Here is a 27385-nt window from a genome sequence, read left to right on the forward strand (position 1 = left end):
ACTCCCCTCTCAACCACTGGACGAGCTGCCTGAGAACCGAGCCACTGGGCATATCTGGCAGCGCTGGGCTTGGTTAAAACATCGGGGAGTGGAGAAACTTTTCAAGTGGGGGAAAAAAGCGATTTGTGCACGTGCACAGGGAGGCGAGCACATACACGGATGTAGACGTGGGCACGCTGGAGGTCCACAGGGCCTCCCAGAAGTCCCATCTGTTAAAACAGCAGTCCAGGTTGGTCTTAATGAGAAATAATGAGCCTTCACTAAATAACAACAGCTTGGATGGATTTCACCTCCAATTCAGAATTTATTGGAATGGCATGAACACAGACTCATTCTCCAAGTTACAAAATGAATGGGCTAAAAGTCTAAAATGACTCTTTGACATTGGAAGTATTTAACTTCTATTTGTCTGGGTACAAATACAACACAATGCTTAACTAAAGAAAGTTTAAGCTAGCGGTTGCCGTCAGCATTCAGTCAATGTTATTAAGCCTGTTTAAGTACTTTAACTTTCCCAACATCTCCTTTATAGAGGCACAAAACTGCAAACTTCATTCGCTGCACCTTCCTCAGTTACGAGCTCAAACGTGGATTAGAAGAAGTTAGAAAGGAACAAAATTGCTAGGTTTCTAACAGCTGACATGGCTGTCAGCTGAAACACTAATGATGTGTGTGAGAGTGTGTGTGTGTGTGTGTGTGTGTGTGTGTAGCTGTGTGAAGTTGTACAAAGGGTACCAGACATCAAGTCAAGGAATCCAACTGGCCTTGCACGATTTCAAGCTGGAAGAAAAACAAGAACAGGTTGAGTTGGTGGGTGAAAAGAAGGAGACAAAGAAAAACACACAAATAAAGAAAGAAAAGAAGAAAGAAAAGGGAGAAAGGCACTGATAAAAGGAGCCAAAACAAAATGTATCAAAGCATGAAGGAGACAGGAAGATAGACGAGTCAGGCGGTGTGCGATCACAAGTAACACACTGTAGACAACACACAAGATACAAGTGTAACACGAGGAATCGCAGGGAACACAGACCTTGTTGTAGAAGTCAAGCAGCTCCTGGTGGTTAAACTCAACAAAGACATTGTCCTGAACCTTGAGAAAGAAAGAGGGAAAGAGCAGAGAGGTCAGGGAGGCTTGAAGGCAGTCTACCACAAAAATAAGAAAAATACGTTCACAGAGGCACCGGATGAAAAGGCAGATAAAAGCAAACGCATAAAAGTCATGACAAAGACTCCTTCAGTCAACGGCTGCAGCTCTTTATAAAGAAAGCCTCATTAATTATTACTGCTCTCTGGCCAGTATGAACTATCCCCCAAGTCTTATCCATCAGCGCTTAAAAATAGACAGAAGGCAAAGTCACTGTCTAGGAACACATCATTCCTTCTTCGTTTTTAAGTAGTTACGTCTCAGGGTTTATAGGACGGTGTGACTAAACGTGCTGAAAGTCTTACACGTGCTTCTGTGTGTCTCTGATCGGGGGAACATTCTCGATCGTTACTCTTTTTATTAGATTAATCTTGTTACTGTGTCAACGTGTAAATGCTCTGCTACATTTATTTTCAGCCGCACAAAAACACAGTGATATTCAACGATGTTTCCCTCTCCCTCTTCTGATAAGACAACAGGGCTGATGAGCTACGATGGAGAGCAAGGCTGCGTGGAAAAACAAAAAAAAACAAAAAAAACAAGGGCAACCTTTTCTGAACCGCTATCAACATTATCACACCATCAGAAATGAAGGCTGAACAATGAGCAGGTGTAACAGCGAGACGCTTTATCAACAACCATCATTGGGAAAATAGCTATAATATGTGAAATGCTTTCTGGGTGGAACAGAGGGGCCGTCTCCTGGCCGAGCAAAGTGCACTCAGTGCTGTCACAATGACTGTTGCTACTGTAATGGTGCTGAACCTCTGGCACTGGGGAGGGCAGAAGAAGGAATAAAAGCCAAACACAGACGCACAACAAAAGAACCAAACAGAAGAGAAAGAAACACGTTTGTGCTGAAGACGCTGAAACTGAAAGTGAGTTGTCTGGTTTTGCTCCGTGATCTAAAAGCGTCCTCCCTGCAGTTCGGCGCTTGGAGACCAAATGGCGCTTGGGGGCCTGAATCTAACTGGCTGGCTGGTTGGCTGGGTGGGTGGAGGGAGGCCATGTGTCACGGCAAATTAACGACAGAGATATTAATTAGAAGCAACATTAACGGCCCATAAAGAGAACACAGAGGGAAAATGTTATTTCTTGTCAAAGCCCCAACTCCACAGCAGCGAGACAGGAAAGTAGGGCAGCCGCGCGTTGGGCTGCAGCGGAGGGATCAAGGACGGCCGCCACACGGCAGGTAATAAAGCCACTTATTAGAGTGTTGTTACCAAGTAACCAAAAATTAATCGAAGATACGCGTCAAAGTGGTTGTGCAAGGTGATAAATAATTTCTTAGCGTAAACAGCGTTGATGCTGGGAAGTGGCTATGCATAAAAAGTGCCCATGTATGCTAATAAATTAGCCCACTGATGAACACAGCTTGTGCTTTCAGCGGCACGGACCGGAGTCTCACTTCACACCGGGCAGGTTTTTATTGATCTCCACTGAGGCAAACAGTGTTTTTAATGAGGGGAAGCGGCGCTGCTTAATCAGATATTTAGGTTAATGGTCTTTGGAGTGTCGGGGTCACAGCAGCGACCCCGGCTGAGAGAGAAAGAAAGAGAGACATCAGACAGCGCAGGCGGCGCTGTTGTTGTCTGCCAGAGGTGAGACGAGGGGCAACTGAAAATGAGGTTTCAGGGTGTGAAATATGAAGTCGATCAAAAGTATGCTATCGTAAAGTGGAAACAACAACAACTCAGACGGCAACAACTCCCGTCTGTTACACAGGGATGAGGATGAAAGCGTGCGTGTCTGTAGATTGACAGTGTGCTGATGAGAATTTCCAGGTGTTGCTGAGTGTGTGTGTGTGTGTGTGTGTGTGTGTGTGTGTGTGTGTGTGTGTCTGTGTGTGTGTGTGTCAGCATGCTTTTTGTCCTGGGAACATATGCACAGGGGTGCATGTCTATACGTGTGAGTCTGGCCCATCCCATTGTTCCTCAGGGTTCTGCTTTTGCCAGGCAGTAACCCAACAAGACTCTGACAGATCTAGGCTAACACTAATGGGGATAGAATGCATCATGGCATCATCACAGCCCTCTACTACCAAGACACACACACACACACACACACACACACACACACACACACACACACACACACACACACACACACACACACACACACACACACACACACACACACACACACACACATCCCTCTCAGCGTAAAGATCTTGTGTTGGATACAGAAAACAGCATCACCCCATTAAGATAATCATGAATTTATTTACACCAAGGACGAACCCAATGGAGAATAAAAGTGCTGGAGGAAAACACAAACTACCAGAAGAACTTGAACTTCAATAACTGCTGGAAAGTGGCACATCTATACATCTTCCAAACAGACTGGGTTTCAGAGCTGCCCGGACGAGTGCTGGATTGATTTCCAAGCAGGTTAATCCAGACAATCACAGCCTTGATGATCTTCATTGATCCTCCTTCTTTCATCCATCACCTTGCTTAGCTGTGACTAGCTGGGTTCAATCTCACCAGTAACCACCAACAGCACATTGGGAGCAGAAACTAATATGACGGATGATGCAAAAGCAGTGGTCGCTTTGTACAAGCAACACCTGACGAATGATGATCATCGGATTCAGGAGCTTTTTACATTCTTGAATGAATAAATCCAAGTCCAATTGATGAAAACAGGCCCATTTACCAGGAGGTGCTTTTATCCCATCAAGCCGTAACTGGTGTCAGTAATGTCAGTTTGTATTAGACCACAGTGCGCAGCAGCCAGCGGTGGTGCTCTCATACCGCGAAGAGTCTGCGTGAAAGGGGCTGAGTGGACGCAAAGAAGCACTCTTCATCAATTATTTCTGTCAGCACAGCGCAAGGACAACTTGGATTTCAGACGCTTGTCAAAGAAGTGATTTTTTCCCCCTGTGCACTTCACAGAAACTGAATTTCTTACTTCTCGCTGATAAAAGTAAATACGGGCACAGAGGGAATAAGGAAAGGAAGAGGGAGTAATACAACGACAGGGAACGGAGAGTGATGAAAACAAAGGCGGGGGGAGAGACATGAGACGAATGGAGGAGGAGGAAGTGAAGACACAATGACAATGCGATAACCCAAGAGAGCTTTCAATTTAACAAACAACCAAAAGCATCTCTAACTTCAAACTACGAACGAAAGAGTCCACTGACAAAGAGAGTAACTCCCACTTCAAAGCTAACACAACAACAAACGTCTATAAAATCATAAAGAGAAGGAAAATAAATATGGAACAACACAGTTTGTACTGTCTGGGAAGCCATCTTAAATTATGCAACCCCCGCCCCCTGCTCAGATGGGAGCGTGGAGCAGAGCAAGACACGCTCAAGTGTCCACAAGCCACTTAATGCAGTGAAGCTCCTACGAACGACTCACGTCCAGCTGCATCCAAATCTCTGCTCCACGTAATGTAACTGATTATAAGAGATAATAGTCATTTAAAATAGCTTTAGACTTGTTTGAATTGCCTTTCTGGACATGTGGATATGAACCTACACAGCATTACTGTGAATGGGCCTGGTTCTGCCTGCTCCGGCGCTCTGCAGAAGCATAATATGACACATTAGAAGTCCTCTGCGTCTTCCGGCGCTAGGAGCTCCTTGACATTTGGAGACGGTTGGCGCCGTGTGCAGCTTCCTGGTCATCAGCTGTGGGCTGAAGGAGGGGGAGGCAGCGAGCGCTAAGGCGGATCAGCTGCTGGAGTTCTGCGACTTTTATCCCTTTCATTCTCTCGCGTTCTCCTCCTGCCTCGCTCTGCGGCTACAGGAAGCATCATTATCGGCGCTCTCACAGTTCCGCAGGTGCACGTGTTTGTGAACCCCGATGGCTGACTGACAGGCTATCACCTCGTCTGCATGCCCGACTGCGCCTGTTGGCCGGCGTACAGCAGCCGCCGAATAAGTGTCACCGCTGTTTGTGGGGCAGTCTACAAAAAGGACCAGCGCCTGCCAAGCCGTCGGCCCGTCCTCCACTTCTTCTGTGCACCAGCCCACATTTAAACGCTTCCCCGGCTGTCAGAGCTGCATTCTTCTGTCTGGCTGAAGGATGATCAGCTGCGTGTTTCATTTGTGAAGATGTGAGGAGGGTTTGCTTGTCACCAAGCAGGCAGGTGACAGCACAAATAACACAGACACACCACATCATATTATTTTTCACGAGCAGGTAATTATGTGCAATAAACTCATGACAAATAAAAATTATGTTATCTTTCTATTTAAAGAAAAAAAGTTACCTCAGCTGACAGTCGTGAGAAACTACTTTAATTCTGGCCAGGAGACCAAAGGTTGCTGATAATGTGTTATGTATAGAGCAGGAGCACACCTGTGAATAAAAGCGTGTTGGTGCTTGAGGATGCAGATGTGTTTTTGTGGCTGTCTCACTATGAAACAGCTGCTCTGACGGAGGCAGCTGTGCTGTCAACGCCGACTCTTTTAACGTCTTAATAGAGATTTTCGCCGCGCGCCTCGGTGCTACAGGTGCGGCTGCCTCCCCTTTTATATTTCATGTCTGTCCATCTGTCTGAACCTCATCAGCACTGTGGACGTTTGAATAGCTCGCAGCCGCCACCTGATTCCCTGTGAAGGAGAAACACAGATGGGAAATCAGAGGCGGTTCAGGTGAGGAGACAAGCAGACACGAGTGGCCTGAGCTCAGGGTGTGTTTGATAACAGCCTTATAATTCTAAACCTTTCATAGAATTATTGTTATTAAATTATTTTATTGATCCTCTATGAGTTTTAAGACAATTATCTATTGCATCCAGCATTTTTCATATATTAGCGTTAATTTTTTTCCTCAAAAGTGACTGATAATAAAAATTCCAGCATGAGCACGGCAATTATATAGATTGAGTTACTGAAGCTGCTACCCTACAAATGATTTCCATCACATCCAGGCATCTTGTGATATGATTAAAAGCCGTAGCAGATCTAGGAAGGAGAGTAGTAGCAGATTATAAAACAGCCCTGAAGCTCAGTGACCCGTCTTCAAAAGCTTCAGTCCAGTCATTCAACGTCTCTTATGTGCCATCTATTTCCTAATAATTCAGAAAAGGCAGCGGACAATAGCTCCGTCCAGAGCTGGAACATGCCAGTCAACAAATCAATAGCTCAAGAAACAAGCGTGTGTAATCTTCCCATGACCCCATGGGCCCGGAGCCATTGAGGACAGAGCCCGAACGTTGGAGTCACACATGCGCCGGCGCTGAGGGGGGGGCGCCGTGAACTGGCAGCCTCATCCACGGCGGCGGCGCCCTGCAGCCACGGCAGTGACAGACACGGAACCTCAAAACGTCAGCCGTTCAACTAAAAGCCTGTCCACGACAACAAATAAGAGCTGTCAAAGCCGAACACTGGCAACTGTCAATCAGCTCTGGTATTTATAACGGAAATGAGCGCGAGCAGGAATGCGCACACGCACACACACGCATGCAGCAAAGGAGAGAGGGGAGGACAGAGCAAAGGAGACAGGAGAGGAGGCAGGAGAGGATAGAGGAGAGGCCTAACCCCACCACCACATACAGACAGTGACATGAAATTTTCTGAATGTACAGTAAGAGCCCTCCCAAAAACAGAAATGTGCCAACATGTCATTCAGACTTTTAATTTTTATGACACAGAGAAAACACCTGGGAATGAATTGGCCTAGAACATTCCATCAGTCTGAATATTTCATCCCTCGTAGCATTTTCTTCTTTTTCAACAGGCCTTTTGATGACACACACACACACACACACACACACACACACACACACACACACACACACACACACACACACACACACACACACACACACACACACACACACACACACACACACACACACACACACACACACACACACACACACACACACACACACACACACACACACCTAAACTCTGGAAACCGCAGGGAGTAAATAATAGCATAGAGGAGTGGAGTGTTTGGTGCTACACCAGGGGAGACGGTGGGAACTTTGACAACAATCAAAAGAAAAACAAGGCAGGCAAAACAACAAACAAACTGGGGCTTTTGCTTTGTTTTGTGTGGAGACAGGAGCTCGGAGCAGGTTCCAGGCCTGACAGGATGGATTCCTGAAAACACACCGACACACACACACACTGACACTCACCATGACATATATATAAATCTATGCATAAATACAAAAGGCCCAGGCACCCAACCAGAGTACACAGCTGATCATCATCTACAGCATCAGCCTCTCGTCAGCTGGTTACATGTACTGGCAACTTCCCTCCATACGTCGCCCACTGGCTGGGAGTCACTGCATTAACTAATCAAAGTCAAAGTCTGCAGACACTGCTGCCTCCTCTCCCTCTTGCTGCACACCGTGCTTTCTCACACTCGCTGCCCTCAGGCTGCACCAGTACAAGGGGAGGCCTTCTTCGGTCCCGCCTTCCCGGTGAGGCTCTCGTCTCTCTCTCGCCTCCTCTCCATCCCTCGTTGGCCAGATGCATCACCTTTCAAGCGTTCCCTTTCTTCCCCTCCATGACTTGCCTCAGCGTCTGTCTCCCCATGCATTAAGTGACGCCTTGTTATAAACAGCCCATCAGTGAGCTGTCCATCCGTAGCCTGGCTGCGGACTGACATTTATTAAGAGGCAGCTTCGCCGGCAGTCTGCCTGTCTCTCTCTCTGCATCCCCACATGAATACAGAGAACCAATTAGAAGAGGAGCAGGGCATATGTCTACATGCACTGAGAGACTGGGCCACAAACACAAACACCCAAACACGGACGGCAGACAGATGGAGGGAGGTGAGAGGAAAGGAGGGAGGAAAGGAGAGAAGGAGAGGCTTTCTTATATGCTGTGTATATTTGTATATACTATATATATTAACAGCAAACTTTGTGCTTAATGAGTGCAGAAACAAGAGGAAGAAGCGTGCTGCGAATGAAAGTGACACAACAGACCTACTAAACAAACACACAGCACCTTTATTCAAGACATTTAACACACAGGGACACCCTGCACAGTCCAACTGTGTCCAACAATGATGAGACCTGACATTTACAGGCAGCAGGAGGCAGCCACTGAGGCTAAACAAATAACTTCCTCCGTGGTGGGCTGAATAGGATACCGGCTATTTTGCCTATTGGGTTCGTTTCACAGGGATGAGGTCACCGATGTCCTGACTGGGTATGTGGGCTTCTTCGCTATTTGTTTGCGCGTGTGTGCTGTCCGTCCACCTCCCCAATTAGAATCCACCACATCCTGTCTTGTGGTTGGAGACAATGGGAATATGACTGGGCCTCCACTGCTCCCACATCCGCCCCTTGATTCACATGCTACACGGCAACACGCACACACACACACACACACACACACACACACACACACACACACACACACACACACACACACACACACACACACACACACACACACACACACACACACACACACACACACACACACACACACACACTAGGTCTAGGTGATGAGGATCTACATGTGAGGTATCCATTCACAGATTAATCACAGGAAGAGGTAAAAATAAATACGCCCATTCAGACCTGGAATATGGAACGTTGTTGGCTTGTGTCTGGTAAAGTGATTATTTTTTCGCCTTTCATACTCAAACCGGAAGAAAAAAAAAAAACGTTATCAATACAATGCTGGCTCGGTATTTAGCATCTGGCACAGAAGAACGCAGGAGGCAGCGCAGGAAGTTTACACCACATTACTGTGGTGTTGTTGGAGAGGAATTCTATATCATTGGCACACAAATAGTTTCCTGTCACTTTTACAAAAGTAACTGGGGTTGTGTTTTCCTTCGAGAGTCCTTTGGTAGATTGTGCTTCGGAAACATCGGCGATGGAGGCACTCATAGCACAGCACACAACTTTCCTGTTGAGTTGTATAAATAAATGGGGAAAAACCATTAGCCACTAACTTTATAGTTGCTGGTGATGCCAGGAATATCACAGATGACTTACTGTAGCTCAACAAGTGACTGTATCTATATTAAATACAACATATTAAACATTTCAGGGACTGTCATCTGTACCTGGGCATTACTGGCTATAGAAAGAAATAAACACCCACAGTCCAGTCACTCAGGTGTTTCCACTTCCACTCACTCACTGCTTAATTTCACCTCGTGAATGTGTATAATTGACAGGATCGGCCAGTTTGCCCAGTAATCACTGGTTTTAGTTAATGTCGACCTCTCTAAAAGCTCCAGTCAAGCAGACTAATTGAAAACACCTGCGAGCTGATCCGCTGGACTGTTGGCAGTGATAAGAGCAACGCTCTCACCCAGTGCGTCATAACACCCATTAAGAAGTAACGCGCACAAACGACAGTGAATGAACAGGAACACGGCTCTGTGTAGTAAGTGTAGCTCTGTGTTGTTAAAGGGCATCGGTCAGGAGAAACCGCTGCCGATCACTCTCATTAGTAATGAGGCCTGCACATTATCAGCTATGACTGAGAGAACACAGGTCGTTTGTCAGGTCATTAGGTTCTACATGTTAATGCGTTCTCTTTCACTCATCATTCCCCGCCCCACATGCATAAGCAGCCTTTCAGCGCGTCTCACACACACACACACACACACACACACACACACACACACACACACACACACACACACACACACACACACACACACACACACACACACACACACACACAGCTGACAGGCTCTAGATGGACAAGGGTGGGATTTTCACACGCCTCGCTCCCCGGGGCCCATTCAGTACAGTACGCAGCATGGCGGCAGCGCATACACACAAAGCCTGGGATTGTCCGCACCCAGCGGGCCACTCGCCCGACTAGAATGACAGAGGCACACTGAGGCACGGACCCAGGCTTACAGACATGCATCGACACGCATACACTGCATCCAGGAAGCAGAGGCCTGTAAAGCCAAACCCTGCAGTGAATACCAACACATGGACAGACAAAATCAGTCTGTGATTAACCCTTAACGCACTGGCTGAGCACTAGCAGCTAAATACAAAGAAACCGGGCAACTTTCAGGCTTTTCTTACTTGTTTTGTACCTTTACATGCTCAACGAACGGAAATTGCAAAACGAGCCATTAATGTGGAAATTTTACTTTTAAGCAATGCAAGCTAAGCCTCTCTACTGTGAAAGGTATTTTTAAGGATTATTAAGCATCTAATTCATAAAAACGATCCAAGGCCACCACTCAGAAATAAACGCCGGGCTGTCACTTACAGTTCTCATAATAAAAGATTCTGTTCTGCTTATTTTATTAAGCATTGCAGTAACAAAAGCTCTTTCTCTCTTATTCTTTGAAGACTGATAGAATTGTGCTGAAAGGAATATACACAATGAAGAAAATAGTCTAGAAAGGCAAATCCATCATCATGAATTAGTCACTGGTGATTCTAATTAATTTTACATTGTTATGTCCTTCATTTGTATTATGGCCACAAATACTGTACTATATTTTATACCACACTGTACCAAGCGTTCAGTTTCTATACATTTAAATTCTGTCTAACTTTTCCCACATTCAAGCCCTCTGTCAGTCAACACCAGTAACACAAAGCTTTTGTCAAGTACATGTTCTCCTGCCTTCATTATCTATGTAGCTGCGCTGCTATAGAGCAAACTGCACACACTTTCAGGTAAGGTGGAAAAATAATACTTCCAAGGCCAAAGCACAGTGAGACTACAAAAAGTTTACAACTCAGAAAAAAGTACAGTCAGCCACAACATCAATTATTTACCTCCGAAGTTATTTTAGTTATCTGTATCTAATGCTAAAGCAATCACAGGAAAAGTAAAGTGTGGAACTACTTTATACTGCAGCTGTGTTGAACTCTGTATTGACACACACTGTATCAGTCTGGACGGAGGCTGAAAGAGTGTTCACATTGGCCACCAAATGACAGATGATTTAAAAAAAAGCTTCAACTGTGGTGGTGACAACACAATATGGGGAAAACTAACGACTGTTCACAGACGCTGCAATCTTATGCTAGGTTGGTTCCTCCATCTCTGCAATACTGCAGCAGTCCCTGATTAGACTTTTAGCTTCTCCTTAAATGAGTAAAAGCTACAGCTTCTGGGAGCAGAAGTGCAGAGTGAATATAACAGCAAGATAAATGCAGTAACGAGTCAGGGGGGCAACTGTCTGCTGGTGATTAGGGTATGGGTTCCATACAAAGTCATATTTAACAAACCACCAAATTCAGCAGGAAAACATTTTCATAGCCTCCATCGGGCTCATGGATCAACTCGGTGCTTTATTACATTTCGGGATCCATCTGGCTAACATTTTATGGTGCGTGTGTGTGTGTGTGTGTGTGTGTGTGTGTGTGTGTGTGTGTGTGTGTGTGTGATGCTTCAGAAGCCACATCCAGTGGCCTCCGGGAGCCACCGACAACGTACAGGACCACTGTCAGCACCACCACACCCTCCACACTCTCTTCCTGCTTAGCAGACCCAACTTTGATCCAGAACACTTCTGTGCAAGCACGGCACACAAAAACCACGCACATGTACCCGCACGCAGGCGCGCACAGCACCACATTATATAATGTTAAAGGCACCGGGTGCTTTTTGTGGGCCCCTGACACTTCTGAACTTCTATGACAAATGCTCTATGACCAATTGCTTTCCTCCTGCCTGTGCCAGACTCCTCTGAACTTCTCTCCACTGAGGTAGAGCCACATTATTATTCAGCCACATGGAAATGTCTCCCTCCCTTCCCGGGGGAAGTATGACAGCTCCTCAGCCCCACCACGCTGCTCTCTCCCCTCTGTGGTCAGCGCTGAATAGCAGCGGAGCCTGGTTCTGATCAGCGTGCATGTCTACAATGCGTCATCTGCCATGTGCAGCGGTTGTCGGTTTCTCCGTGGCCCGACAGTCTATCAGCCTAAGACAATATAAAAGGAAAACATGTGATTTGGAGCGTTATAGAAAGCACCCAAGCCTCTGTGTCAGTGTAGGTACAGTCGAATTCTTTATTTTAATACCTAATCGCTGGTTTTAGATCACGCTTCATGTATCAGCCAGGTTCTGTTGCAAATCCGGCCAGTTTCGCCCACAGCTGAGCCAACGGCAGCAAGGAGAGACTGACACACACCGGGCCATGCACAAAAATGGTTGTAAATTTTTAATAAGAGAATCTGGGGCACTTCTTTTACATCTTTCAGGGGACACGTGTTTATGTTTCACATCACAAACTTCACAGAGGACAACAGAGGACCCTTTACTCAGAAAGTCATACGTAGCTTTGCTTTCTGCACATAAGTAGAGATTTCATTTTAAAAAAATGCATGTTAAGCTGACAATCAACATGTGAAACTATGTAGTAACGTATGTACCTGTTGGGAAGCTATTTTTGGCTTACAGGGATCTTCAGGAAACCACAGGGCTGTTCTTGGCTAATGCACAGGCTGCCTGGATGGCCGACTTTAGGAGAGGGCTTGGTGAGTTCAGTCTTCTTGCATTTCATAACTGTAATAATATATTAATGCGCCTGTCGTCATGAGAGCACTCTAAGCTGTTTTACACACTTGCACTGGACCTTATATACACAGGTGTGCCTTTCCAAACTACGTCAAATCAATTCACTTTGGCATGAGTGGCCTCTAATCAGGTTCTGCACATGTTTCAAGGAAAATTAAAGCTTGCAGTCACGCACCAGAGCACAGTTTGGACTACTACAGCTGAGGGTCTTTTGTAAATGAGAGTTTGGAATTTTTATTTCAGTTGCAAACATTTCTAAATACATTTTCACGTTTTTTTTCATTATTGAAAACTATAAATCAATCTGAATACTATGAAGTCTGTGCTTTACAGACATGCATACGGGAGCAATACGACTTTCTGCTGCAGCAGATTTAAATTATATATGCCTGACACATTGAGTTTCCTTTTGCAAAACTCACCTTTTGAAGCCCAGGGCATGATGTATGACTGATAACTAATCATAATACAAGGAAACACATGCAGGAGTCTTTATGGATTTTTGATTAAACCTCTCCATATGGGGGGGAGACGGAAGCAGGGCGAGCCATTAAGCTTTGCCTACATCAAATCAGGCTCCCAACCACCACAGCTTGACAGTCTTAATCTGACAAACTAGGGTGGTTCATGACTATTTCATTGATGTATGAACTTGAAAACTTCTAACAAAAGCCTCCAGAGAGTCTTTAAATCCAAGCACACTCTTAAAGACTCATCTGAGACAAGGCTCAGAGATCTTTTCATCATCTTAAGAGGAATCCTGAGGTTTCAGCCCCTGTAGTAAATTTGTGTAGTGTGAGCAGCAGAGTGCAAGGAAAAAAATGAGACACCTCTCTCCCACCTCCCACTTGCATTCACACACTTGTTTCTTCCAAAAAAAAAAGTCCTCTTAAGCTACTGCCGTGTATTTCACTCTGACTGCTGTGCATTACAATCCTAGAAAGTTGCTGCAGATGAGGAATGCAGCTCAGTCTGTAGAGTAAAGTAGTCTCTTTAAAAGGCATACAATAGTTACTGGAGAAGAGACTGTCTGCAAAGAATGGACTCATAGATGACAAACCAGTGGTACGACGAGTGGTAATACAGGAAAAAAACAGACAAAGGACAGGGAAGAGCGTAGGAAACGAAGACCACACCGAAACAGGGGGACAATGAAAAACCCTAAACACAAGGATTTTTATTTCAAGAGCGAAGTGAGCAAGAGCAGTTAATCCATTTCATATTCACGCAAGCTTAATATGTGGTCTGTGGGAGTGACAGGGGCTGGGTTGGCCTAGATACATGCAAAATGAATAAAGCCATAATATCCTTTGATACACGTCTTTTCAGAACGTGTTCAGCTAAGAGCAGCATCTGTTCCTACTTTTAATCTGGTTAGGCTGTTCCTCTGCGTACAAGCATCTTTGTCGAGAGCACCCATAATGGGAATGCGACGAGATCAATGTAATGCTTTAAACTGGTGGAATATGATGTCAATAATCCTTGTTAATTCAATTTCTTGGAGGTCGTATTTAACCCCACCAACTACAACACGTGAAGCAGCACCTGAGACGGACGTCACAAATAACAGAGGAGGACAATGAAGAAGCTGCCTTGGGTGAATATGAGCGCACAGGTTTGATATGTGCTTCAAACTGTGCTCTGTCGGCAGTGAGCCATCCTACGTGGCCTATTTAGCCCAAGCAACATCCAGAACTCAAAGTGTGTGAAGCCTCTCCCCGTGCTCGTCATTACCATGTTTGTTTATCTACTACTCGCCGCCTCAAAGGAGCACCCAGCCTTGTTAAGGAGGGAGAAGAAAGCTTTAAAAGTGGAAATAAGGCATACATTTCAGCCTGGTCCCAGGACGATGAGCCGGACCAAGTGATTTCCATAATGTTAGCTTAACGGGAGCTAGCCGGCTGAGTGAGGGGCACATCGGCCTCATTAAGGCACTCGCTCAGGAACAGATTAGCGCTTCATTAACATACAGAGAGAAGCAGGGGAAATTACCACTCTCCATTTCACAGTCTGAAAGGCAGGCGAAGACCAGAGTTAGAGATAAGTGGTGGGGAAAAGATGGACTCAATTTGGGGAAAGATGAAAATCAATGTACGATATAAAATTTGCTATTACGCCATCGTGAATGTCTCTGGTCGTAAATGCACGAGGCTGAATTACCTGTCTGTCCGTACCCATATTTCTTTCATTCTCTGTCGGTTCTCTCGTTTTACCACCCCTATGACTTTCCTCCATTTCATGTCGCTCCATGATTCTTGAAATGAAAACTGACTGTGCCTCATTTTATTGTATAGAACTGAATCAGAGTGGGTTTCCTGTATTTTCTATATGCCATAAGTCGCTCTACCACTGGCATAAACAAAGCCAGACCACGGTCTTTTAATTAGGCTGATGCTAAAGAGGAAGGAGACCCAGCAGGACAATGTGATGAACAATGACCTGGCTCCTAAAGCAGCCATCCTGCTGTTAGTGCAGGCCACCCCTAAGTCGCAACCTTTATTGAAATGAATGTTGTGGTGTTTAAATGAACTGATTGTTCATTTAAACACCACGATATAATGTGAAGGATGCAGTTTACAGGTTTTGCATCAAATATTACAGCAATTAGCATTTTACAGGATTCCAAGTGACTCCAAGCATGTGTGGACAAATAATTCATGTTAGCCTATCCTTGACCTCTCTGTATGTGGAGAAATTCCACTGAAGTGTTTTGAACCTTTAGATTTATTGGGCCTAATTAGGGAAAGTACCTGTCATAAGAAGGGAGAAACATCCTGAGCCCCACTGGAAAAAAACAGAAGTAAAGATAAAGACGGGCCTAATTAGGAGAGTTATTTGCAACAGGATACGAGGCTCACAACCGCTAACTAGTGACTCTTACACATTTCTGTCCTAATGTTTCTGACCTACCTACACATTGTTTATATCTGTTACAGAATGTATGAGAGCTGGCTTTTACCCCACACATAAGAGCAGACAATACCCACCTGCACGATTTAGAAAATTCACAGAAATATTTAAACCTTCAATAGTTTTACTATTCATAACAATTAGGAGAGAACTGTCATCACAGTAACGCGCGGAGGCAGAAGTTGCTTTGCATCACTTTTTGTTAATAATCCAATTTAAACTTTAACAAAAAATAGTTATTTTGACCTCTATTTGACTCTAAAAAGTAAAAATCGCTCATCATTCAAATCGCACAATTAAAGAAAGCTATGGGAAACATATACCCTAACCTTCCCTCTTTTCTTCCTGTTGTCCTACTGTTTTAAAATAATGCTGTTCCCCACCTACTGATTAAATATTCCTTTCCCCCTCGTTCTAGCTGCATGCTACTGACACCTTCTCTTTGCTGGACTCTGGAGGGGAGGCTGATTATCTAAAGGTTGGCAGGGTTATTATTACCTACATAGTCTGAGCTGACTTTGGCCAGGAGGCATTCAGATTTGAACAATGTGCTCTAGGCTAATGAGCTGTCTTTATGTGCTCCATAAAGAAACGCCTCTGTGCCAAATCTCTACGAACTACTGCTTACTGAGACCATTTTTTAACTCGCAGTTGAGTCATTTTACACAGGATAATATTTGGAGTCGCCATTTCTCATGCTTTCCTCTCAAAAATGTATCCCTTGACAAAAATTTTACTTTTATCTTCGACTAAAAGTAAAGGTCGAACATCAGATAAAAGCAAAAAGGTACCTTTAAAGATTTACTAGACTGAGATAAGCGGTGACTCACAAACTCACACTGGTGCACTTCTAATGGTCTTACTGAACATGTAAATAACACACACTCGATCCACACTTTGCACCCAGTACTTACTTTTGTCTTAATAATTCAAAATTCAAATATAAATTCAAAAGTATTATGTTTCACCACGGTGCATAGAGGTTTCATATTACACAGTGGAAAAGTCTAAAACTAGAAGAGAGTTGAACAAAGGACCCACTAGTTTAAATCTGTACGATTTCAATGCATATTGTATAACATACCTCTGACTATTAAGCCTTTACTCTGTTGCCTACTACTGCACTGCTCTGCTCTTCCTGAAACACCTGCACGACGTGTCAGCATGGCTACAGATAGAGTTAAATAATAAATGAACCACAGAGGCTGAATGACTGCTGGCAGTGAGAACTGTGTATTACAAAATAATGAGCTCAACCTGTGCTGTGAGGTTCAGACACATGACAAAATCATCACTTATTAGCCGGCAGTATATCCTGCCTACCAGAGTCGGCACGGAGCTGGAAGGGTGAAAGCAAAAAATCCCTCTGACTTGGATTTAGCAGGTTTAGAGCAATTTGCAAAGTGTAAATATTTATTGAGCAAACTGGTGCTTATTAGAGGTTAGAATAAGCATTTTATCCCAGCCATGTTTGCAGAGACAACAGGAAGGCAGTCGGCTTGGTGCTATTGCATATAACAATAACCTATTCTCCTAAACAGATGAATGGTAGCACTGGAAAACAACAGTGTGTCAGTACTGAGGTGTGGCCTTACACAACAGCTGAAGTCATCAGTTCCAGGGAAGAACATTTGAGGCAACTGATTAATTAAATAATAACAACTGTATTATGACATATTGGATTTAATTGAATGACAATATATCAATAACATCTTTTAACAGTATAAAAGGTTTTGATAAACAAGGTGACATTGACCATTTCAACAACCCTCAATGTAAAAGTAAACATAATTTAATAAGACAAACTCACAGACATTATTAAACTGCTACAAAACAATACATTCCTCAATTCCTGGCTGAACAACTTCCCAATGGAGAGGTCTGAAATCTTTTCATCTCTTTCAACATCTCACAGAGGAAGAAACCCGAGTATGAAAGCTGTGATTGTACTTTATCCTTGAAGTGTGAAAAAGTAAACGAAGGCCAAGAAAAAAGCGATGGAAAAGCAGCTTCAGGTGTCGTCCAGATTCCATAGCGCTCCTTTAGTCTTTCAGGACCAAATCAAAACATACTCAGTGTCTCTTGTCGTTATTGTCAACACATTTACTGGTGCTCCTCCTCCCTGGCTCCTCCGTCCATCAATCAAGCATCCCATGTTTTCCTAACCTGAAATCACGACTTCTCCATCCGCACAGAGTGCACAGATATTACACACACCTGCAAACACGTGTACACGTACTGGCACACAACCACAGAAGGACCTTTAACCCTTTGTGTTTTCTGCAGCCAAGTCGTGACAGCATCCACGATGCGGGAGACAGTCGAGGCGCAGCTGAGCCGAGCCTCCTGAAAAGCTTGAGTTGTTTTTCAGGCACACTTTCACTATCTCGGGTCACATATGCTTCCTGCTAAAGGAAGCTCATCACCTGGCAAACTTTGGAAAGGTCTGTGAAAGGTTTTCTGATGTTTCAAGTCGGGGCTGCATGTGGTCTCTTTCAAAAATAGATGACTTCAGTCGACTTAAGTGCCTTGCTCAAAACGTGGTTCCAAGCTGAACCTCGCCATTTACCTGAGGGGGCACGGGAAGGTGCCTGCCAACCTTAAAACGCTTAGTGCTACCTGTGTTAATAATAAACCCTCGCCCGTGTTACAGGTGCGCACACCAAAAACTCCGTCTAATGTTTGAGACACGCAATTTGAGAGGGTCTACGCTGTTTCTCTGTTACAAAGCTAAGTGAGTAACACGGCCGACGGCAACGTGGAAATAAGCCTTCAGACAAAATTAACTAAGTTCTAAATCACTGGTAAAAAAGATTAACCCTTAAAAGGGAGTGGTGTTTTGTGTGTGTGTGTGTGTGTGTTTGTCTCGCTTTGAGGGTTTCTCCCATCCCTGCTGTAACTAAAAGGATTGTGGGGATTTTTGACATAATGGCAGAGAGAGAAAACTGCCTCGTTGGGAGCAACTGCCAAAGAGGCAGTTGTTTATTTATTTCCATTCTCAGCACCCCCACCCCACCTCGCCCTCCTCGCTTGTTTCCTCCCCCTCACTAACCTATGGCTTCATTCTACTCTCCACACCGATGTCTGTTTCAGAGGCTTCAGAGCCGGGGCGTCTTATCGAGGCTTCCCAGGTCTGGGGGTGAGGTTGACGAGGCGCTACTGTCAAACCCATCCTCTGCTATCAGCCCCATGGCAGTCACAATGAGGCTGACATGAATACTCAAGCTAGCGCATTCGCACACATACACATGGGAATAAACGCACGCACACACGGCTTTATCGTTTCCAAACAAAAGTCTGCTTTAGAGTAGAGTCATTTTCATACACACATTTGGCAGAAAGAAATATTGTGCTTAGTGGACATAATTGTAAAAAAATGCTTTATGAAAACTGTCAGGAGGAAGTAGACCAGTAAATAGAGAGTGGGTAAAGCTTACAAGAAGCTGACAGCTTATTTAAATAAGATGCTGAACACATCTAATTCCTTTTCCAGCCAGTGAAAAGCAATGCATATGAAGTGCATTGTTGTCAAACTGATTTTAAGGGCTAAATGGTGATAGCACTGAGGCTGGCTTTCTGTTATTGGCTTAAAAATAACTTTCCAGCTAAACGTGCCTTTGTTTTTCACTGCTAGGACAAACACCAATTATATTTCTATCTATCACCAGCCGCTACAGAGCCATAAATCAGCTACATCACTCCTGTCATTTCACAGCCAACTGTTACGTTTGTCAGTCTGAGACAAAAACCTCATTCATAAACTGCCACAGTGTTTATTATTGTAGAGTGGTTAACCTACGTAGAATGTGGAACGACTCCTGTCAACCGAGAAAAAATATGACAAAAAGCATTCCAGCTAATCATGTTTACGTAATATCTATGACAGACAGGACAGACAGACCGAGAACGGGAGAAACAAATCCTCCATGACAACACGCAGGCGACTGGGTTCTTTGTCCATTGTTCTGTCCTGCGCTGCAGGTGTGATCGGCAATCTGTCTGAGCCGGTCGCATTGTTCTAATGAGTGACCCAGAAATCACATGCAAACACGCAGGAATAACAAGCGTCGGGATGAAACCCTTGCAGGTGCAAGTTTCGTCTGCATTTGGGCCTCTGTAGAGGGAGTGTGAGTTTCGAAGGCAGAACCGAGGAGGGACCATGTGCTGTAGTATGATGAAGAACCACATTCTGTTCACCGCGTAACCGGTCCAGACAGGCCAGACAGCAGCCAGGACGATCCATCCAAATATTACTGACATCCCCGTTTCCTGGTTCAGAAAGTTAGTCAATAACATCTTAACCTACTTTCACTTATCTACTGTACGTGTGTGAAACCAGTAGAATCTCTCAAACTCTTAAGGCTTAAGTAATGTTAGATACTGCATGTTACATGTTATCCTCCAGCAGCCACACACCAACTTCACATCCTTATTGAAGGGTAACATCCAAGACACAGTGAGGAAAGTACAAAAGAGATCACTCAGTAGCAGAAAACATACACACTGAAGCTTTTAAAGGCCTGTCACGCGTCCCTTCCTCCATTTATCTTCCCTCAGCTCTATGTCTAGTCTTTATGATCAACAGACTCTTCAATGCCTCTCTATATGCTTATTTTAGAGCTCACAGATCATGTTCAAGCTGGCAGTGTGATGCAGCTGAAACTTTGACATTTAGTCTGTGAAACAAACGAAACAAATACCCAGTGTACCCAAAATGAGAAAAATATTGCCTTGGTAAGTTGAAATGTGTGACATTTACCTCTGTTAACCTTTGTTTTCTGTGGCTTTTCTCTCACAGCTGTGGACAAACTGAAACCCGGTTGTTTCACACCGAGTCCAGGAGACAGGAAGTGCACAACAGGATGGGATGGAAATCACCTGCAGGATGTATTTTCTTACAACAGACAGTGAGGATGTTTGTGTGAAAAGGTGTGCAGCGCCTTGTCCGGCCCTCTGAGTGTCCTTCTGCATGTCCTGAGGAACAGTGACCACTAATATAAAGTACATATGTGTACAATGAGGCTAAAGCATCTGAAAAACTGAAGATGCCTCCACTAGTGGGTTTCAAGACTTGCACCAGACTCAGAACAATGAGGATTATTCCTCTACACCCACCACCACTGGCATGTTCCGGCCTATCTGACAAGCTGTCATCTGCAGCATTGTTCCCTCTGTGCTACTGAACAGTGGGAAATGGTACGAACAAAACTGTTTGTGTAGGAGAATAACACAGATATACGGCAGCACAAAATCTCCACCACTGGCAAACATCTAAACAGCCAAATTAGAGCCATTTCTATTCAGTCTGCCTACACTGCTGTTACTATCTCCCATAACGAACTGAATGCCTCATCTTCACAGGCACATGTCCTGAATGGTTCACCCATTCATCTGAAAAGGCACAAAACTAATGCTCCAACGCAGCACCAAGTGATACCGTCCTTCAATAAACGATAAGTCAGTTGTCCTTAGTGCTCCGGTGACAGATTCACTTGGCTTTCAACAACAGATTATTCAAACTGGAAATGAATGCAACCTTCAAGCTGTTGAACTGGCACCAAATCACAGCTGGGGGCAACTTGGAAGGTTTTTGAAGTTGGTTCAAAGTGTGGAGAGAAATTCAGACCACTAGAGGGAATTATGGGGCTTCAGTTGTCTGGCTACACATCTGTTTGCTCGTACGACATGAGAGCATATACATGTATGTGTGTGTGTGTGTGTGTGTGTGTGTGTGTGTGTGTGTGTGTGTGTGTGTGTGTGTGTGTGTGTGTGTGTGTGTGTGTGTGTGTGGCTGAAAGATCATTAGGGAAAGGTCAGAGTGACACTAGAAACACTACTTCATAAATAATGTAAAACGATGCAGGGATTAGACTTTGTAATTACACCTCTCCACCGCTCTACAGGTCCAGCGTGCATTGTGTGTCTGTGCATTTTGTGTTCATCTAATTACCTCGAGGGAACAGTAGTGGCTATTAAATGGCTACTTTAGCTAGAGCTGTGAAGAAAGTCACGCAGGACTGAAAATGGCCCGGTTCTCTGGAATCTGTGTGAAATTAAAAAAAAAAAAAACTGTGGAAGTAATATATGAGGTGAAAATAGGAGCGAGAGAGAGAAATATGTTCACAGGCGTTTGCCGTATTTGTATGAATGGGCATGAGTGAATGACTCTTGTTTATAAAGTGCAGCTGAGTGCACGTAAGTGTTGCACTTGTAATCATATTCATCCCTGTCAGGTCAGCCACGGTTTATACTGCCACTTTCAATCTAATGGCAGTGACTTATCCTCAGACAGCCCATGGTATTTGGCCGTTACCCTAATGACATTTAGCGCTGACCGACACTGACTGCGTGTCACGCCAATTAGAAGAAACACTCCCCTGTACAGCAAGCTGTTAGACAAACCTCGGCTGCTCCTTGCAAATTTGGGGATGAATTATTGAAAAGGGCAAAGCTGAGCACCTTGATGAGGTTGGCACATTTGGCTGGATGAATGGTCAATCTGACACAGCTTGAGGAAAGGAGGAAAAAGGCCACGGCTATCTGGGCAGCTCAGATCGCAGCCAGTTCAACAGGTTTGTCTGGAAGAGGGGCCCCTACGGTGCAACATGCTGGGCATCTGCCCTCAAGACAGCAGAAGTTAACACAGGCCAGCTTTGAATCGAAACTCCAACAGTTTTCCTCTCTGCAGTGATTTATCAGATGCTAAAGTTAAAGATTTGCCTTCTGTCCTCCTCTGTGAGGCCACATTACAGGTTCAATGTCTTGTTGAGAAAAGGTTTCAGGCAGATAACTCTCTTGTGTGGACCTCAATAAAACCTGGCCTCTTTAAATATAGTGGCAAATAATAAAAAATAGCTTAATAAGAATGTGAAAAGGTCTTAGCCACTCAGCAGAAGTAGAGGACGGCTTTATATTTATGTATTAGGTGTCAGATGTTGACCCACCAAAACCTCCAGTACACTGGCAAGTTACAAGAGCCACTTTCCATTAAACTGATGTGTGTGATTTTGAATGTCAGTATCAGAGCAAGAAACTGTGAAGAGCGTTTTACCAAATGTGAGAATTAGTGCTTCTGACAGTCAAGGTCAAATTTTGCTTCGCTTCTAAAAAGAAAGCAACAAATACATTCAGACATACAACAAGCTTCGTACATATATATTTTTATGAAAACAAATATTCATGGGGAAAATGTTAAAAGGTGAAGGAATCATGTAGGAATAAAGAAATCAGAGACACAAGTTCAGATGTAGCTTTCAAAAAAAGTGAAAAGCTGCAGTTAAAGATCAAACAATATCTGAATGCAACAATGTCACCAGGTCGGTTATATGTTCATCATTCAATATGATTCTGAGTAAATCCATTTGTTGGATGGAGATGGTAAACACAAGAAAACAAAACACAACACTATGAAACTATATGACTTTGTATGTTACATACACTGGGACATTTACCTACATGACTGAGTCCGGCTGATTCATCTGCTTTGCCTTCATCTTGTACAAATGACTTGACAGCCGAATGGAAGCACAGCAGCTAGAGAGACACCCAGATAACTAAACTATTTTAGTCTGTTGCAATAGCTGCATGAAAGCCTTTCATGTGCGAGCATGAGTGTTTAAGAAGTAAAGAGTGTGTTAGCTGTCCCTGAGTGCTGATTGAAGCTGCTGATGACAGAACCACGGCACTGGGTTCGGTTCTGTCATGCTCCCCAGGCCCCTGACCCACCTAATTGGTTTTCAGTGCTTAAAAGACCTACCCATCAAAGTCGCAGCTGTCAGTTTGACTAGTTTCACTCTCGGATTCATTTCTTCATTATTTATAAAAGACGAGAAAACTTTCTGAAATAGCCTCTAAAATATAAGGATGTGAAAACACACGACACATTCTGTACTGAACATATTCCTTTTTTTTATGTACTGAACATATTCTTAGGTGATCATGTATCATGTATGCACGCGCGCGCACACACGCACACACAGGGAGTCAAGCCAAGTACACCGTGACACAGCAAAGAGAATATATGACCAAAGGGGGTTGTATCAGTGTGTCTGCATGGGTGTTCATTTCAGAATGTGTGTGTTTGATGGACACAGTGTGTTTGCATTCATGTGTACGTGAGGAAGAGACGAGCAGACTTTATGTGTGGTGCGTGCGAGCGCTTTCAAAGTCTTCATATTTTGCCTCTGCACAGACTCTGCAGAGCTGCTCTGACAGTGCAGAAGTACAAACACTGACACAAGTTCTGTGGGAGTTTGTTTCTCGGAACAATGCAGAAAAGGCTGATGCCGGCGATCAAAGTAGTAGAATAACCCAGGGAAACATCACTGCATAATCCCAGCTATTACAAATAGGCTCATAAATTTTTGTTAAACTTTTGTTGCACACAAAAATAAATGTCAAACACATAATGGACTTGGAGTTTAAACGTTAAGTGTAAATCACGCGAGCGTTTGACACAGAGACACTAGAAGAAAAACACAAATGCTGGCGAGCTCCGAGTTGCTTCAAAATGACTTTTCCAGCTCCACAAATAGTCCATACTTCAAGAAGTGATCAAATAGCTAAACAAACATGCCACTGTTCCGCCTTTTACATCAAAACGTCAGCCAGCATCTGAGGACGCCTCTCCCTACTTCCCATGGATGCATCTGCAGCCATCTCTCATGCCTTGTTTTTACCAAGTATTTCTGCATCAGTACCCGGCTTATCAGCCCTACACTACTTTCAGGGCTACTCCAGACAGCTCAGGTGATCAAGACTTGTTATTTGCTGCAGCAACGCTATGTATGTGCTCCAATCTGACTTTGTTTCTTCTATCCTGATGTAGGTCCATAAGCTCAAGCCAGCAGAGAATCTGGGTCCACCTATTTCCACCCACACATGTTCAGCTACACAGTACAAAAGACAGCACACACACTGAGAACGCACATGAATATGCTCTTTTATTCCAAGCTAGGTTTTCTCTTTATGGCCCCAATCAAACATTCATAACAACTCATTTCTGGACTTCCAGCATCTTCCTACCAGCCTGCGTGTTTGCTTTCTTCCTCACAACATTCTGAAAAAAGTATCACAATATGAGTTTTGTCAATATTGCACAGCGGCCCCTCTTTCATTCTCCCTCTCCACTGCGATAGTGATCCAAGCGATAAAGCCTGCCTCTATTATTAGCAGTGTAATAGAGGGCTGTGGTTGTAAGGATCTGACAAGGAGATGATAACAAAAGTGCTTACTCCTCCGTTCTCCCCAGGCTCCTCCTATATCATTTAGAAAACAGTCACAGTGCTGCAGCAGATCATGGTCAACTAATGGTCTTAGAATATTACTGCTGCCACAGTAAGCAACACTTAGCATTAGTCAAGTTGTACAGATATTAAAAAGAACATCATTAACTTCAAGGATTTATCTGTTATCCCACTGCTTTAACAGGCCTCAATAAATATTCTTGATCATGCACAACAGCCAGATGCCAAATTAAGGAGAGAAATTAGATTAAGAGTCAGACTTGTCAGAGAGTTGGAAGCCCAGCATGCTTCAGGATTGAGCTTCCAATTATAGACTGGCAGCTGTGTCGTCTGAGGTGTTTTCAGCTGTTCCAAAGAAGAGGTGTCTGTTCTGCCCCAACATGCTCCTGGGTTCTTCTCCAAATACATGTATCACCTCTCTCTCAAGTTTTAAGCTTTGAATACCACATTTGACACAAATGTGGTTTATAGAGGTTTATAGAGTTTAATATGTTCAGACCTTTACAGGCGTTCACACCTCGTGCTAATTATGTTGAAAGAGTTCTGCAACAAGCACGGACACATTGAGTGTACTTTCCGTTCAACACACAACAGTACTTTCACTTCATTACAAATTTGTACTACATCGTTGAAAAGACTACAGCTGATTGTTGGCTTTGACAAATACAAACTCATGACTACTGACAGAAATCACAGTCTGGATCTTATCAAAGTGGATCTTATATTTTAGGATCAATATCCACTGTACAGTACACCCACACAAAAGGCAGCACAATGGAGTAGTATGGCAGACGTACAACAGAATGAACAGAGCTCAGTTCGCATCTCAGTGGAGGCCAAAACATAGCAGGGGCCATATCCCAGTTTGTGAAAACACGTGTGAGGACCCACTGCTGAGAATGTGTGTGAGCTTTCCTTATTGTTAAGATTAGAAGAGACAGTAGAAAACATGATAGCACATGCTTTTCCCTATAGACTGACGTGTGAATATTATTATTATTGTACTGTGTGCCTGTACTTGTACTGAGACCCGCGTGTGTGTGTGTTAGTGTTTGTGTGTGTGCGTGTGCGTGTATCTGACAACAGATAAAGGCAGCCGCAGCTGGGGTGGATTTCCTGGGGTGTAAGTGTTTTGAGCGCTGTGGGCGACTCTGAAATGCTTTCAGAACACAGAGCCACCTGATGTGAATCTGCTGGGTATGTGTCTACAGATACATGCGTTGTGTACATTTACATTGTATACATCATACAACGTATACTTTTCTCTACTGAAGCGTGTCTGCATTGTGTCAGCCTCTCCAGTGTGTTCCTGTATGTTCTGCCAAGCCTAAGAGAGTGACATATCGGCTGAGCTTCCCATATCTATAATTCATCGCACAGGCTCTAAACAAAGAACAGAGTGTTCAGCTCCCATCAAACCTGCTACAGCGGGACCATCACCGTTGCAAAAGCTGCAAACAAAATACAGCTGGATAGGTAGGACCTGGAGCTAATAAGAGCGTGTGTGATATTAGAGACTGACGGGCAGGCACGCTGACAGCCACATGTGGAATCAGGGATACTATTTCCTCCCCGTCTCTTCTTCTCTCGGCTTTGACAGATTTTCTCTGACCCATATTATCAGGAAGCAGGCAGACAGACATATAAGCAGGTTTAAATATGACTCAGTGAGCTGTCTACTCCGAAACAAAGGCGCTTTCAACACCGTCCCATATTTCCTTTGTTGTGATACACACCTGTAATCACCCTGTGGTCACATGGAGGACAGCCACGCAGTATTTAGAAACTTAAGTTCAAATCATATTCAGAGGATCAGAGGACTGATGCGGTAGCGTTGAAGTGTGTCTGGCTGCTACAGTGCATGGGATGAAGTTTGAGATATTAGTCATACGCACCACCCATCTGTGGCGAAGACTCTTGTACTTGTCTTTCCTCAAACATAAGGTAGAGCAGTCAGTCAGTCTTCTAAAAGCATAGCATTAAACAGAACACCAGCATTTCAGGCAGCAATACTGAAGGAAACTCATTTGAGAATATCGATCTCAAGATCATTTTAAACTCATCATATTTCGTGCATCAAACAACTAGTTGGTATGAAATCTCATTCGATCATGTCTAAAGGAGATTGTTGATCGTTGGCTGTATAGGTAGGTAGGTAGTTGTGTGAAAATTGACAGCCTTCTGATTGTAGAGGTAAAACTTGCTGTTGGATAAATGCCACACTGAGTGCGTGGGAGAAAATTGACAGGAACTAACCCAAGGATGCACTTGAAAAACTTGTGTTTATTTGTCTCCTCAATGTGTGTCATAGAGTTTCAGGAGCATTTAGCAAGATCTCACATCCTCTGTACCTGATTGGAAAAAAAGCAACACCAGCGCGTCCCATTGTTCCCGTGTATTGAGATGTCATGGTGGTTCCACAGGGCCTGCATTACATCTGCTCCTGTGAGCCTCAGTTTCAACACCTCCATTATCGCCGGTTCGTGTATCGACTGTAATTAAAATGCGACATACTGTTAATTGCAGGTGACATATTTGAAGCTCTATACACAAGAATCGTCATGGGATTAGATATGATTGTGACGCCTGCTCCAATTATCACCAGGCCAAGCAGATGGTGGAGTGTTGTTCATCAAG

The 27385-nt window shown here is 44.1% G+C and overlaps 1 protein-coding gene across 5 annotated transcripts in view; it reads right to left on the minus strand.

Moving 5' to 3' along the window:
• Positions 1-280: 280 nt before the first annotated feature.
• Positions 281-27385, minus strand: part of commd10 (COMM domain containing 10) — a 41320-nt gene continuing 14215 nt past the window's right edge. The window contains exons 6-7 of one of the 5 annotated variants that reach the window (XM_029163087.3): positions 1031-1090; positions 281-780 (exon numbers count right to left, since the gene is read on the minus strand). In XM_029163087.3, the coding sequence (XP_029018920.1) occupies positions 742-780; positions 1031-1090 (99 nt within the window). In that variant the 3' untranslated portion in view covers positions 281-741. Of the gene's footprint in view, positions 781-1030; positions 1091-5463; positions 5715-8057; positions 8429-16110; positions 27241-27385 lie in introns of those variants that run through there. The other 4 variants (XM_055511534.1, XM_055511535.1, XM_029163085.3 and 1 more) reach the window with 4 other exon arrangements.

Source organism: Betta splendens, chromosome 9 (genome assembly GCF_900634795.4).
Source record: "Betta splendens chromosome 9, fBetSpl5.4, whole genome shotgun sequence".
Taxonomy (NCBI): Eukaryota; Metazoa; Chordata; class Actinopteri; order Anabantiformes; family Osphronemidae; genus Betta; species Betta splendens.